The following is a 16434-nucleotide window of genomic DNA, read 5'->3' as shown; positions in this document are numbered from 1 at the left end:
TTCTTTGTTTACTTGTACATAAACACTGGCATGCAGCATTCAGTTTGCTGGTTGTTGTCACTGTGGGTGTTGGAGGGAGAGCACATTAGTCACTAAGACAGATATGAGACTGATAACGAGCAGTGCCACACAAAAGACTCTTTTGTAATTAATTGGACGCGGCTGCTCCATAAGCTGTGCGTTTAGCATTCAAAACCATTCACCGAGTGCCAGCCTTGATCCATCTTTCTAATGGCCAGTCCAAGGAGGACAACTGTCACTGGATGAGGAGGACACACGCTAACAGAGAACAGCAGTGTAGAAATGTAAATGCGGTACGTGAAGTTGTCTTTTAAAAGTGGAATTTCGTAAATGTATGTTAAGATCCGGAAGAGATGTTCAAGCATTAAATAAAAAACAAGTTACCAAATGCATTAATTGTGCTCTTTTTGCACCCATTTAGAGTATATTAATGTGAATGGAAAGCAGTGGAGCAACACAAACTAACATTTAAAAAACTAGAACAAGATGTGTAGCCAAAGTGTTTGTCTGTTACTGTTGAGAGTAGTTATTTGTGGAAATCATGCCAACATGCAGCTCAATAATAATATGGTTATTTGACTGAAATGCCTTTTGATTAACAGTTTAGAGGAGGTGGGCTGTTCTTCCGTCCCCAGTCAGTATTAGTGACTGACATTCCTGTCCAGTCTGCATCATTCTCTGTGGTTGATCAGAGCAGTTAAGTCAACAGTTGGATTATGCTGAACTAACACGTTGTTTAAAAGTGTAATAACGGATCGCTTCTTTAAAGCAGCGTTTTTTTTGACAGACTGGCTTCATTCGAATCTATAAGATAACTGCATTTGTTTCACACAGGGCTACTGTTGGTCTGAACGTGGCCTTAGTCCAGCCTGTAAAATTCTGATCAGCTCAGTTGTATTTTTTTCCCCCATATGGAAGCAGGGTAACCCACTCATGGCTAAACCCAAATAAACCATTAGAATTAGAGAATGAATGACCCAGGACTTCATGAAAAAGCAGGTTGACACGACATGACTTCTCACACTGAGTTATGACAGCGCTGTCCATCTGTCCGTTTGAACGTCCATCTGTCTGTCGCAGCGCACAATTGGACATCTCGGACATTGATGCTTGACATAATCACATTGCTTCATTCTGGCAATTTTAAATCTAATTCTGCAGCCTAACTGCCCGCTTGTTTAATTGTTACAGATTGGACTAAAGACCGCCTCTGTCATTTACAGAGAATGAAATGTTTACTGGTGTCTAGTTTTAATACAATCAATACAATCACAGACATGTTGTAAACTGTGAGTCTCTCCCTTTGACTCTTTGTCTCTTCCTCCTTCTTATTCGGCTCATGTGGAACAATTCGTCACTGATGACCGTGTGCACAGCGCTGGCCCTTTCTTTGATAGAGGCCAGTGTTTGTTATGATGATGGCGTACCACCTGTGGCAAAGTTCACCAAAAAGCAGATTCATATAATAGTGGGGCAGAGTCTGAGTCTCCCCAGGGATGTCTGTGTGTGTAGATGTTTTCCATTATGTGTATAGGGATGTGCGTGTTGCAGGTCAGAAGGGCTGACGAGTGTGCACAACACTTATTAGAGAAGACTATCATCTGTGAGAGCAACATGTCTTGTTGTTGTTTGTTCCGCCAAGTGCCTATCACAGGCTTATTACACCGGTGGCGTGTGTGCGCTCATATCGATGGCCCACCAAGATCAATCAGCCGGGTTGAAGTGTGTAACCGACCACACCCCGGGGAGACGGCAGAGAGAAATCGAACGGAAGACTCGGTTACTTTCAACACAATGTCAAAAATTCAAGCTCACTCTACATAACAAGAGCCTCACTCGTATTAAATTGCCCAGAATTCCCTTCCCTCAAAACTAAATTGCGATGCAAAATTCTGACTAATATATCTTACCTTCACTTCTTTCTCTTAAGCATGTTCTACCGCAACAGATTGCCATCTCAGAGTAGCCCATTAAGTACGCTGAGATTTACGTCTAAAGCACTGTTTGGCTTTGGAGGCTTTTCTGCTCCGGTGATGGATTTATTCCCAGTAGTCTTAACTCTTGTTACTTTGTTGGGTGTTGAAAATACTGACTAGAAGACTCAATTTACTGCTGCTGAATGGGAGCCAGACAGAGCTCTAGTCCCTCCACAACAGTGTTTTTTTTTCTACAGTTGGAGTGTATTTTGGTAAGAACAGGCTAAACTCCAAATCGCTCTGTTCCATATCAGTGATTCATGTTGTTTCTCAAAGTATCAGCCTGCTAGAAATTGTGTCTGCTGGCAGCACTTTACCAAACGCACAGGAGGTGTTTGCGGGGAACAGAGTGGAGGCCAATATAAATAACGAACATTGGATCACTTAGCAGGTGCCCTTGGACCAAACCAGCCATGAGGCTCAGACTCACGGATATGACAACATGCTGATCATCCACGCTTCAGCAGAAATACTAGTCCTCGTATATGGAATGGGCAGCGACAATAACGGACACTCGGGATGAATGTTTTTCATGGCTACAAAATGATTACATCCCTACAATGCATACTCTCATTTATTTTTTTTTCTAGGAAAACACACAAAATGAGTATATAGTGCAGAGAGTTCTTGGTGAAAACTGTCATCTCTATGCAGCAAAAGGTTTTTGTGGTGAGCATCATGAGCTCAAGTTGCACTCTTCATGTGATATCATGAGATTTCTCTCACGATGTCTCTTCTCTTTCCTGAGTGTATCCTGTCACCGTTCAAAGGACGACGTCAAAACAATGTCTGCCCATTCTGAAAGTATCCAATTGCAAACAGCATTACAGTCTGGTGTAACAAAAACCACCACGTGAGTAAATCTGTTGCAGAAATGACTTTGACTTTAGCTGCTCTTCAAATTTGCAATAATCAGCCCTGCTCTGAAATGAATGATAAGTAGTCTTAGAGCGTTCACTGCCAAGCCGAGGGAGAGAGAACAGAGAGAGGTGCAACAGTCCCTGATGTCGTCCTCAGAGCTCCGTGTTCACAAGCCTTAAATCAGGATTTAGTACTGCGGCGGTAAGTCCTTCCACGTCCATCTGACTAGATTAATCCTGTGCTAATTACAGAGAAAAGAACTCCAATTAGCACCAACACATGGGATTACACAGAAAATGAGGAGAAATGTTTGTCACCTGTGATCCTGTCTCGGTGTTCCCTGCCTCAGTGAATGTGATAGTAGCAGCATCCCACACAAGGGGTTCCAGTTTAAAGCTTGCTCCCCAATATGTAATAATTTGCTACATATCTGTATATCTGGGGTTTTATTGATGTGAAAGTGGAGTAGTGGGGAATGTGAAGTGGAATGAATTTGAGACAAATAGAACCATAATGACTGTGGTGCACACTGAAATTCAGTCCCTCTATAATCTTTAAGTTTGCTTAAATTCACGTGAGACTTAATGCAGCGGGTGAGCCTCTGCAGCTGTGTGCCTTTATGATGTGCTGAATATATATTTTTCTTTCTTTCTTCATTTGCAGCCATAAAATGGAGTTTTCATACATGCGGCGCTTTGGGCGCAGAAGGCCCAACGCCCACTCAGTGCCTCAACTTCTACAGGAACAGCAATGTCAACGTGACAGTGGGCACCCGAGGGCCCTTCAAAGGCATTCAAATGTGGCGGGTCCCGGAAACCGGCACCTACCGGTAAGACTGATGTCACGGTATAAGGCCCCTGAGCACACAAACATCTGGCCTAATCATTATTTGTACAACAAACCTCCTGTCAACACCCACTCTGTATCAATTCGATCCCTTTCGGAGCTGTCACTGTGTTGCCGGGTCAATCATTAAACACACTTGGGCACATAAGCTTTTAACACATGTATACAGCACACACACACACCTCATTTTTGGGCATCAGCGCACAATGTGCAAGCTCGTAACAATGCAGGCTCCTCCTCTCGCCCACCTCCACTCCTCTGTGCAGCAGCAGGACATCAATCTTCCACAAGCAAACAGAGAAATATCACTCTCAGATTGTTGCAGCAGAGGCTGGAGTAACAGCAGCTAAATAGCATGATTCACTCAAAACCTGACTCCGAAATCCTCAAAGCAACCACCTCCGTGTCGATGTCGGTGGCCTTAAAGGCTTGAAAATACCTCCAAAACGCACTTCGGTGCCTTGACCTCCAACCGTGCGCTGCTACAGGATTAATGCTGTAATATCCACTACCTCATGCAGGATCAATATTCCTCCTGTGGGCATTCATGACAACCTGAGGTGTTTAACTTGGATTTGACTTGAAAGCTGCTCGCCTCCCACATCAACACAGAAACAGACGTACACACACATACACACACACACACACACACACACACACACACACACACACGCACACACCACGGATTTCAACTAAAACCTTTGACTCCTAAAATACCTAACATGCAGCAACATGGACATCACTGACTAAACACCTGTCCCAGAGTTTTAGAAAAACACCTTCTGTCTCCGCACTAACTGCACAATTGCCACGATTGTGGTGTTGGTGTGGCCCAGTTTAGCTGGCAGAGCTCGTAAACGAAGCTGACAGACGGCCACCGAGATGAATATGCGCTCGGCATCTCCCAGAAGTCATTAGGCAAACAGCTGAGGTAGCTACTGGGCACCGGGCAACGTTCTCTCTCGCCCCACCAAGCTCGACCACCAGGGAAGAGAAATATCCAATTGCTCCCAAAAACCAATCAATCTGTTGTTTTTTTTCCTGGCAAGGAAACTTGAACGGTTGAAATTAGTGTCTTTTGCTGCAAAGGTGTGTATCTGCCCGGCCAGTTTGTGTTCCCGGGCATCATAGTCTGTTCTGTTCTGTTTTGTGTTTGTTTTCTTCAAAATAGTGTGTCACGCTATCAAATATTTGGATTTTTTAGAATATACAATAAATGCATTATGATAGTTGAGTTTTCTTTCTATACATGTTTATGTTCCATTCCCTGTTTCATTAGAATAATTATGACACTAAGGAGTTGTTGCTTTTTATTTTTTATTTGTGATTTGTGTTTGTTGTTGTTTGTCTCTGCCAGGATCACAGCCTACGGTGCAGCTGGCGGTCGCAGTGTATTGGCCATGAGCCGGTCACATGGTGTCTACATCACGGGAGACTTTCTGCTGAGGAGAGGCGAGCTGCTTTACATCCTGGTGGGACAACAGGGAGAAGACGCATGTCCCAACGTGAGTGTTTTTTATTCTCTGTTCTTCAACTGTCATGCAGTGAATAGATGCTCAGCAGCAAATGATAACCTATAGTCTACACTTTACCATAAAGCAAGATATGCATGTACAATAGCAAGATCAACTTTAAGAAGTGAATAATTATAATACAGTTAATATGTTAATCAACTATAAAATAGCTGTAAATGCTGCAATGAAACGAGTTTCTGACATTGAAGTTTAATCATTTTTCTTTTTTATGGTTGCACAAATGAGACTAGCAATTTCTCCCCAAACAAATCCAATGTAGGAAGATTAAAGTTGCTTATGTATTTGGCTGAATTATATCCTTGACCACACTTTTCAACTTGATAGTGGCAGAACAGAAACTATTAGACACACCATTCTGTCACACTGTCCAGAGAACATAACTTTCACGGACCCTGACAATCTACCCCATGGACCCCGAGCGGCCCCTAGACGTCAATTTGGGCACCCATGCTCTAAGTGGTGACATTTTATGGCCACCAGCGACAGTTTAAGTGCTTGATCGACGCTCCTGCGGATTTCTCCATTGTCTCTCTGAAGCGTACTTGTGTTCTTTTGCCAGGGGTGGCTGTCATCCATTATGCTCCGGAGTTCATTCACTGGCAGCAGTGCAGCACGCGTCCTCCCACAGTTCACAACACTGAGACTTAAACCCTCACAATCCCTCCAGTCATCAGTGAAACCATCCATCATCTGCTATTCAAACATTCCAACATTCAGGCCGGTCCCTCGATGAGTTGGTTTGCTGATGAAACGACAATCATCCAGGAAATTACCAACAGAATTTGAAATGTTTCCTTAAACACACACACACACACACACACACACAGTAAAATACATGACTTTCTCTAGAGTTTACACATTATTAGTTTGAGGGTTTTGCAGGTATTTTTATGCCTTTGTGATACATGTTACAGATAATACATTATCATTGGAGGATTCCATCTCTCTCTCTCTCTCTCTCTCTACCATTCTCGCTCTCTCTCTCTCTCTGTCCATTGATATATTTGTATACAAAGGAACCCAAGACATTTACATATTAATAAGAAGTAAAATGCCATAAAACCACTCTACCTTTTTGCTTAAAAAAAGATGTCAGAGCTTAAAACATGGAACAGTTACTGAAATCATATCAAAAATGAAAAACCTTCCTGTAAAAAAAAAAGCCCTGACTGAATTTTAAATGAAAATAATATTTTTCAGTTAGAAGATGAACGCATATTTAGAAGCCCTTCTTTCAGCATGGCTGTTATAGAGTGATACCATGCTGCACGAGGGCCTTTTGTGTTCACGAGGCAGAATGTGAAGCGTTGCAGACCAGGCTCCTCGCCGCTGTCATCTAGTTATTAGGTTGTAACACTGTGTCTTGAAGTGCTCAGTAAAGCAGAGGGGGACTGAGACCGAAGTCGTTTAAGGTTCCTCTCATTTCCCCCCAGTGGAGAGAGCACCTCTCCAAAGAGTCGCTCTGAACGTGTGTTGGGCTGTAGATCAGTGTTTTCTCACACCTTAAGTTCCCTCTGGTGAGAGGACTGATACCCCCCTTGTCCTGACAAATACTCTCTGTGCGTGTCTTTCTCTTTCAACTGCACACACAACACACACACACACACAAAGCTCCTCTCTGTCATTCTCACTCTCTCTCCCAGACACATACTCAACTTTAAAGCAAGAAGCTGCAATGACAGAACAGACAGAGAGGAGGAAAAGAGTGGAGAAGACTCTCCCATAACAATTGGATCCACTGCCTTTTACCCCCTCTACCTGTCAATCACAGTCACTAAAGTCCCGCCTCCACCCTCCCTCCCAGCCCCCCTCAAACTTTGGGTTCAAACAGAAGAGGGAGCGATGAGCAACTGTGAGTTTGTGTGAGGTTCAAGCAGAGTAAGGGGAGGAAAACGTATGCCCTCTCGCTCTCAGGACAGGACTGGCTCCAGGCAGTTCAGCATGGTCGCACACACAAGGCAGATACATCAATTCAAAAAAACTCAGCTGTGCCAAGGTCCCTGCATCTGACATCATTTGCCAACAAAATGTCCAGTTCCATTTTAATAAAGAGGCTGTACTTCTGGGAAGCAGACAGGAACGACAACAAACTGACAGACAGACTGTCTTTATTGGTCAACATGAAAATTCGTCTTAACACATAATGCCAGTACAATCGTTTTCAGGTCGTTTATTTTTTTTTTACCTTTTTAAGATTAAATGCATATTTTTCAACTCATTTAACATGCAGCAATGATGACAAAGATTATCATTGTTGTTGGTATTGAGTAAAAAATTCAATCTATCAACCAGATTACATGAACATGAATCTATTATCAAGTATAGTGATAGAAATAAACAGGTGTTTACTGTAGGGCTGCAAGGACGCGTTGACGTAATCTATTACGGGAATTTCGCTGATTTGCGCAGAATGCTTCGACGCATCGCACTGTTTACGCTCATCCCCAGTGAAATTGGTTACAGTTTCCTCTATGTTATTTACCGATGTTGAAGAAGTAAACGGCCATGGAGAAAGTGAAAGCACATCTCCCCAGGAGGAAAAGACTGCAAAATCAGATACTCATGCAAGTCAGGCGATGCTCAAATTTGCATTAAACAGCGACACTCTAACTCTTACCTATAATGTTATTTTACGATAAGTTGTATTTTGATCCATAAATCAGCTCCCATTTGCACAAAGGCTACCTGTCACTACCCTACCGGCAGCTCTGACGTCATCGCAGCACTACAAAGAGTGTTTGTTATAAAACAGTTGTATTTAGATGGAATAAATACTTAGAGAAATAAGTGAAATGAAATGAGTGTTAAGTGAGAAACCTCAAATGGAACAGCTGACCATATCACCATGAAGCCTGTAACTTTACTTAATGTATTGGTAAGTTAACCAAAGGAATAATTGACTAAACAGAAAATGATCATTAGATTAATCGGGAAAATAATTGTTAACTACAGCCTTAGTTTACTGTTTATCCTGGTTGCTATCTCAATGGTAGAATAACAGCAATGGTAAATTCATTGTGGGGGGGGGCGGGTCATTTCAAAAGCACATTAACAATCTTATTTACACATGCACAGCATAATTAACTACACAGTGTGTATACAATATGAATAAGTTTGAAACAACTCCAGACACGTTACAGTATTCAGTCAGGGACATGAATCTAACACAGTGAGCAGGAAACAGCTCAACAGCATTGTCAGACTCACGTGTAAAAAAAAAAAAAAATCTAGGGAAAAACAGGAAATCAGTAAACATCCAAACCATTATGATAAAGGGAACATTGGTCCTTGGTTTTCCGTTCCAGTTTGGATCTGGATGTTTCTGCGTGCTGTTTGTGAACCACTGCAGTGCTCGAACCTACGACTCACGGCAGCTGGGGGTCGGCAACTGCTCATTCTTCTCGCGCTCCACTCGACATCCGTGAAAGCAATTCTCCAGTGAACTGACATTTCTCTTCCCCTCTTGCAGTCCAACGGCCTACTGAATAAGATCTGCGTGGAGCAGAGCAGCCCAATGGTGAACAAGACTCAAGTGAAAGGCGGCGGAGGAGGGGGCGGCGGGGCGACATACGTATACAAGGTAAGAAGCCGCAGAGGGAATGATGCACACAGGGAGTCAGGGATATCATAACTGCATGTGATCTATGGAGGTTTTTATGATTTTCCAGTGAAAAATAGGTGTCAAGTTCCTCTTGCTACAAGTAGAAAACATACATCATGTCAGATATGAGAGAAAAGATGATATTAGCAGCCTGCTGGCACCCTGTATATCGACAATCATGAAGCACTGGAGCCAAACCGCCAGGGAGACATGAGTTGTTTTCTTCTCTCCTCTGATAACTGAACAGATAACAGGCCAGTCTTTAATAAACCAAGGTTTTCCTCTAAAGCAGAGCTCTCTCACCCGTTGCTGCTGTTTGTGGCGAGCTAACTGGCTGCTGCTTCTGGCTTCACATTGATTCATAGTAGCAGTCGTCTCATGCGAGTCTCAGAAAGTGCATTTCCCAAGATGTTGTTTTACCTGTGAGGAGCAGAAGCATCTGCGTAACTGTGACTCAAAACACCAATGACCCAGGTGAACAAAGACGTGTACTACCCCCTCATCATTGCTGCTGGGGGAGGAGGCCGCGGCTACAGCAGCCAATCAGAAACCCAGCTGGAGCAGATGGACTATGACCCCAACCAGCCGGGACGCAACGGGAAGTCCAGCGCAGCAGGTACTCTATTGCTCAGCTTTGATGTGTGTTTGTACCTTATGTACGTGTGAGCAGCTGATTGTGTGGTGGCTGCATGATTGTGTAGGGTAATACATTCAAGGGAGTGTTAATGAGAGAGCATGTGAGTGTGTATGAGCTGCAGAGACCATGATAGATGAGAGAAGGTGACTAAAGCCCCTTTACTGGCTTGTAATGTTTATGGCTTATCTTGCCAGGCCGAAGGATGAGAAAGGTAGTGTGTGGTCTGTTCCTTTCTACATGGAACCATCGTCACAATCATAAGCCGGGTTTACAGGCAGCCTGAGGTGGAAGTGTTTTTTCATGTCAAACTGTACTTATAAAACACCTCCATTTAAGGCGTGTCCCTCTGTCTTAATGTAGGAGTTTGGTAGATACAGCACTTTGTCCTCTTTGTTGGACAGAACTGACCCTGCAAACCATGCAGGTTCAATTATTCATGTGCTCTGGGTGGACGGACGTCCCAGAAAACACAAGATATTGATTCTTACGTCTTCTCAAAGTCCAAGGTTTACTTTTGAGGAAATTCGTGAATGAAAAATTACATTTTCAGCATGTCCGGGGGAAATTTGTTGCTAGTGTGATGTGATGTGGCCTTTGTTTTTGGATAGCTCAGGCTTCAAAGGAGAAGGGGGAAAACAGGGGAAATTAAATTGGCTGTTGTTCAGGAATATGGGAGGGATTAATTAAACTTCATTAGCTGTAAATTTAATCTCGTCATCAGGTTTCTTACACAAGATTTTTATGTTTTTGTGGTCTCTGCTCTACTCTACGTTGTTATCACTAATGGGTGTTGTGCATGTGTGTACATATTCTTAACACGTGGTGTGTGTGTGTTAGTGCATGTGTGCACGTGCCCACAGACATGCCACATGTATTTAGCATCTTTTTTGCAATACTACTGTCTCTCTCTGCCTTGCTCATCCTTTCCCTTATCACACACACACATTCCTTCACGTCGTATCAAATGTGTGTTTGGTGACAGGTGGAGGCGGCGGTTGGAATGATAGTGCTCCTGTCAGTCAGGGCGGCAGACCACTGGTGCTGGGGGGCCAGGGAGGGCAGGCATGTCAAAAGTTCTGGCAGACCAGTGGCGGCTTCGGTGGCGGCGGGGGCGGCTGTATGTCCGGTGGGGGCGGCGGAGGCTACAGAGGTTAGTCAAGAGATCTCCGGGATTTTTCTGAGATGTCCAGAAAAAGTTCAATAAATAAATCATCTTGTGCTGTCAGGTATGACCCAAATGTACATCTAATAGTACCATGCTGTATGTGTTTAATACTGAATGTGACAGGGGTCAGGTCCTCTCTCGCTCTAACTACTCAATCAACTGTAGCTCAATCTGGATTCAGCCTTCAAATCTTTAAACACAGTTTAAAAATGTGACACCTTGTATCTCTATCTCTATACTCAGCATATACCCTTAAGCGCTGTGATTGTTTATATAAACTTGTATAGTCCTCATTAAAGTAATGGATGGTCCACACGAAGGACCACATTTAAATTAGAAGAAATGTGAATAACACTAAAACAAATATTGTGGCATGCATTATGCAAATAACTGTTACTCTACATTACAAAACATTGGTAGGTACAAGGGTGAAAAGTGGGTGATATTTAAATATAACACTGGATATGGAAAAAAGAGATGTGAAATGAGAGCAGAGGACGACCTGTGTCTCGCCCTCTGCTCTCATGTCTGGATTGTATGTGAAATGTGCTATTAAATGATTTTGCTAATTCCCTTTGAATGTACCTCATGTTAATTGGACGTCATTGAACATCAGCTCAATGACTAATAATAATAATGTGTACTCGCCCACTGTCAGCTGGGATTGGCTAAATGGCGACCCTCAAAAGGATAAACAGTGCATCTGAGGGATTAATTGGTACTGAGGTTTTGTCACTGTTAAAATGCCTTGTGGTGGACCTCCTTGTTTCTAGGTGGCAACACGTCCACAGATAACAACCCCAAAAATGATGGTGATGATGGCACGTCCTTCCTTGGCCCAGAAGGAGACCCCTTCCTCTATCCTCTAAAAGGTAACGTGAAATGATTCTAGGCCTTGTTTCAAAGATACAGCTATTTAGCAGTCAGCACATTTGTATTCAGCATTTAATCCCTTTGTAGTTTGTATGTGAGAGTTAATGTGTTTGTACAAAACATGGAATCAGTGTTTTTGTCCTGGAGTATCTGGTTTGCCTTCTACAGTCCAAGATTTCACACCCACATAACAAAATCAATTTCTATAGGAAGATACGAATACATCTCTCCTTAAATAAGGACTTTGTAAACATGTACAGCAGATTTTGACGGTTGTTCCATGGAGGGCGAGAAACAGGAGCTTTTCATTCCATCCAGAGGCGATGGAACATATTATTTTTATTGATTAACATGCCTCCAGACAGAGAGGAGGAATGGAAAAAGTAAAACCATCCAGTGTAAACCTGCTGACCACCTCTGCTTTTCTTCTTGTACATTAGAACTTGACAGGTACTAAAAACACGGTCTGAAATTTCAGCTGTAGTGATAAGCCATACATCACCTAAGATTACTTCTCCACTGAGCTCCATGGAGAAATAAAAAAAAGGTGGGGGAAATGGCAAATAGACGATGAAGTGCTTTTTAAAATTGTCTTTTATTGGTCTCTACTAAAGTATGCACCCATCTCTCTCTCCCATTGAGCTTTCAAAGTGGTGATGCTGTCGAGTGAGGCAGCGCCGCCACAGGCCTCAAATCTATCATCCACCTTTCTTCATTTCCTCCCGGGGAAAAAGACTCTCAGAATGAACTTCAGCTGTAAATAAGAGAAATGTGTTTTTGTTTTGTTTTGTCAAATTGCATAAAATTATTCATTTGTTAAATTAAACATCCTTATTCATCTCGAATAATTTTATTTATGCAGCACCTTTTAAAGTTGAAAGTGATTAACAGTAAAAGCAAAGTATAAAAGTAAAATTACATCCAAAACATGAAATATGAAATGGCTCAGGGGGGGCAGTCAGAGATACCGGATACAACCACAGTGATGACCAGGCCATAAACTCGTGTTCTTTGTCCAGCAACAAGTGTCCACAGATAACACAGATGGATATCAGAAATACAATCTCCATCATCTACAAGTCTGTATTGATCTGAGCATCTCTTAAAGGTTTTATATTCCTGCATTAGAAACTGAAAGCCTGAAAGCATTGTGAAAATTTGAGTGTGTTTGCATAAAAAAGAGAAAGTGGGATGATTGATAACCGGTGAATTACCAAACAGCCTGAATCACCACAATAACACAAAGCATGGAATACTATAATTTGATAACTGAAAGCAATATGATCAGTGTAAAGGTCAGGCTTTGGGGGCATCCGTGCTCTGATGTTGTATTTCACAAATATCTACGCCAGTTTATTTCCTTCGCAGCTTGAACTGCACAGGCAGGTTCTCAAGCTCGAAGAAGAAAAAGCAGCAGGTAAGGCCGGACAACCATGCTGTGAGCATTCAGAGGCCTGAGAAGGGGATGGTTCCATTGATGTTGACAGGGGCAGCCAGTCTCAGTACAGAGGAATAATCCTCTGAATGCAGTGTGACAGAAGACTAATGCAGACAGGGAACGAGGGGATCCAGTCATACACTGCATGGAAGAGGCTAGGTTGTAGCTCACTCGATCCACCTGCATAAAAGAGAAACTGCAGCTTAGGGGAGGGAAAACTACTCACCTGAACATATATCCTTGTTTATTTTTATGCTTTAAATTTGTTTCAAGGCAAAATATAATGAAATCATTAAACAAGAAATTATTTATTTTTTAAATTCCTTAAGCCATCGTCGTCTTCCTCATCCCAGTAAAAGAGTAACAGGACAACATGTAAAGACCCATGCTGCAGGGTGTCACCATGACATTAGTATGCGGTTAGCATCTGCACATTTGTATTCTTCCCTGGAAACCTTTCAAGTGTTTCTGGGTTAGATTTATGTATTTGGACTTATAAAGCTGATAAGAGGACGATGAGAGAAAATAAATTCTGCAGATGACTGCATTTGCTTCGCTTACTGAACAGCACGAGTTTTCATGACCGGCCCATAACTGATTCATGTTAGACTGATTTGTCCCCACTTGCTGTGGTTTCAAATTAAGGTAATGGCTTTCTTTTGAATCTGATAAAGTAAAGGATGTTGTCAAATCTATTTAAAAACATTTAGCAATTTTACCACAGAGAGCAGAGCATCTGCAGATTTTGTTCCGGCCAAAGCAAAAAAGCAGATTGTTAGACTGATTAACATACGTCCAGTCGCAATCAGGGAATTCATCTAGTTCAAGATGAGATCGGGCTGAAATTGTGCGAGCTCACTGCGCCCCACACAATATGACAAACCAGCTATGACTCATTTCCTCTCGTAAGGATTGTTCTTGCTGGGGAGCCCTCTTTATGACATTACATCAAGCTGGTGATGAAACAGAAAGAGCAGCCGGAGACAAGTGAGCTGTGAACATTTACGCTACGGCAATACACCTGTTGACCACGAATAGAATTCTAATGTTGAACATGCAGTCTGTCAGACCAGAGCAGAATCATCATCTACAGAAATCACATGCATTTTCCATAAATATGAAGCTTGGCATGTACCTGCCTTTGCAGGAAACTAGGGTTGATCTACACACCGATCTATATCTCTCGCAACAAATCTGCATTTGATTGAACATACAAAGATATTTCATGGTGATGACATTATTACATTTTGTGACTTTGTTGTGTGTGTGTGTGTGTGTGTGTGTGTGTGTGTGTGTGTGTGTGTGTGTGTGTGTGTGTGTGTGTGTGTGTGTGTGTGTGTGTGTGTGTGTGTGTGTGTGTGTGTGTGTGTGTGTGTGTGTGTGTGTGTGTGTGTGTAAAGCTATGGAGGGGGACGGTGAGGTGATCATCAGTCCTGTGCAGAACTGCAGCCACTGTGAGAGCGGTGAATGCCACGAGAGCGGGAACAGCGTTGCCTGCTACTGTCTCGATGACCTCATCCTGGCCCCAGACGGAGTGTCCTGCATCAACGCCACAGGTCGGACATACAGTACATTACAGTATTGTAGTAGTAGAGTAAGAATAATGTCTCGTTTCGCTCTGTTCCACACAAATATGTGAAATGAATTCAAACGTAGGAATGAATTAAGCTGCATGTAATTGTACCTGTTATAGACTATGACTCGGTGAATAGATAGCAAATTAATCTACTGAAGTAATTAAGCCTGGGAGGTTCTGTGTTATCTGAGGAAACGTTTTTCATTAGTGCCTTAATCATTCATAATAATAATTATTCCGTTGGATAAGCTTACCTGTTAATGGAAATGGATCAACCTAAAGCAGTACGAGTCCTGTCCTGCGATTTGTAACCCTCCATATCTGTGCTGCAGTCAGATCAAAGCAGATACTCGTGTAGTGACATTGTACTCTAGATTTCATAATGGGCGTCATGAAAGTTTATGTAGTTTTGTCTTTGCCCATTAGTCCAAGTCAACCTTGACTAACATTGAGCTTTCACAGGAGCGATGTGTCTTTTTCTTGTGTTGAACTGCAACAAAGGGATGTAGACAAACCCCTGTGGATCTAGAATTGCCTCTTCAATTATGATTTGTAATCTCAGATGAAAAATGAATATAGGGATGTAGATCTCAAATTAATTAATACGGCGCAATATCACTTTGTAATTTGAAGCAAATAACGGGGCTATTACCATCTCAATAATATCTAAATGACCTCCAGTGTCTCCTTGCCCTATGATTTACTAATCTGCTCTCAGTTATGACAAGGCAGTAGATAACTCTATGACGCCGGGTCATTAAAGGTCACAGTCTCAATATGGTCCGTCTCTGTGAGCAGATTTGCTCCTCGAACTCCACAAGTGAGATGAGATCACCTCTCTCGGCTGAAAACTACTTGACATGCGCTGGCTGTTGCTGCTCCTAAGCTCTGTTGTGTCATCACTTTCACATCATTAATTACGTTGGGGATCAGAGTGGAGAAGTGAATGTTAATACTCCTCTGGGGGAGATAACAACTGTGCGACGCTGTTGTTTCCCCTTGCAGTGGTGTCCCTGCAGCCCCCCCAGCCATCTCTCTCCCACCTGGCACTGGGTCTGTCTGTCGGCACCTCCGCCCTCATCGCTGCCCTGCTGCTGGCTGTGTCCGGAGTCATGATAAGTAAGTACTGTCACACATCAGTCAGACATGATGTGGTAGTATTAATTATAATGTATTTTACCTGACCCGTTGGTTTGTGAACCGCCATTTTGAGGCCTCGAGTTTCGCATCTTTAATCAGCACCATGTTGGCTTTTATGAAAATGGACATACAATTGGGGTGGGTCTGACTGAGAGCTCGTCAACTGTGCCCACCTGCAACCATGCACTGATTGGACAGACCAGCTGTCACTCACACTGTATCTACGCTACAGCGCTTTATTGTCTATTTTACTCTAAATGAGACCACCAGACCATTGACTGACAGTATAAATCAAATGAGAAGTAGAGTCAGACTTCTATAGAAACAGATTTATTTTTGCAACCAGTGGAGTCGCCTCTGCTGGTGATTCCACAGAATACAGGGTTCAGGCACTTCCGCATTGGCTTCATTTTCCGGACCCTGTGACTACGTCTATTTTTTATATAGTCAATAATCTTATCTCACAAATCACCTAAGAGAGCCCACATCTGTCCAACAGTACACTGTATACGACTGTACATGTAAATAATGGGCCTCATGCACGAGCCATGCGTACGAGTGATTATGGAGAACTTCGCCCATTCACCAATTTTCTGGTGTCTTGCCGAATTACACGCAGACTAGAAGAGCCGGGGATCAAACCATCGAGCACTCGGGTTAGTGGACGACCCTCTGTCTCCTCAGCTACAGCTGCCCACTATGATTAAATTGACAAGTGGGAACAAAACCATGGGTTGTGTCTGAAATCCAGTCCTCCTGACTGTA

General features: G+C 42.8%; 2 protein-coding genes across 7 annotated transcripts in view; one reads left to right on the top strand and one right to left on the bottom strand.

Moving 5' to 3' along the window:
- alk (ALK receptor tyrosine kinase) overlaps positions 1-16434 on the top strand; it is a 314269-nt gene that overhangs the window by 283226 nt on the left and 14609 nt on the right. For all 4 annotated transcript variants that reach the window (XM_035610012.2, XM_035610013.2, XM_035610015.2 and 1 more), the window contains exons 12-19: positions 3522-3687; positions 5062-5209; positions 8709-8819; positions 9315-9456; positions 10460-10627; positions 11416-11514; positions 14354-14509; positions 15535-15648. In XM_035610012.2, the coding sequence (XP_035465905.2) occupies positions 3522-3687; positions 5062-5209; positions 8709-8819; positions 9315-9456; positions 10460-10627; positions 11416-11514; positions 14354-14509; positions 15535-15648 (1104 nt within the window). The remainder of the gene's footprint in view (positions 1-3521; positions 3688-5061; positions 5210-8708; positions 8820-9314; positions 9457-10459; positions 10628-11415; positions 11515-14353; positions 14510-15534; positions 15649-16434) is intronic.
- The window catches only part of LOC118285982 (CAP-Gly domain-containing linker protein 4), a 51109-nt gene continuing 46779 nt past the window's right edge, over positions 12105-16434 (bottom strand). For 2 of the 3 annotated variants that reach the window (XR_007032183.1, XR_007032184.1), the window contains one exon: positions 12106-13133. The gene's annotated coding sequence lies outside the window, so the exon portion shown is untranslated. Of the gene's footprint in view, positions 13134-16434 lie in introns of all 3 variants that reach the window. The other variant, XR_007032181.1, reaches the window with a different exon arrangement.

This window comes from Scophthalmus maximus, chromosome 15 (genome assembly GCF_022379125.1).
Source record: "Scophthalmus maximus strain ysfricsl-2021 chromosome 15, ASM2237912v1, whole genome shotgun sequence".
NCBI classification, from domain to species: Eukaryota; Metazoa; Chordata; class Actinopteri; order Pleuronectiformes; family Scophthalmidae; genus Scophthalmus; species Scophthalmus maximus.
The sequence above is the reverse complement of the archived record's forward strand: the minus strand, read 5'-3'. Positions and strand labels throughout refer to the sequence as shown.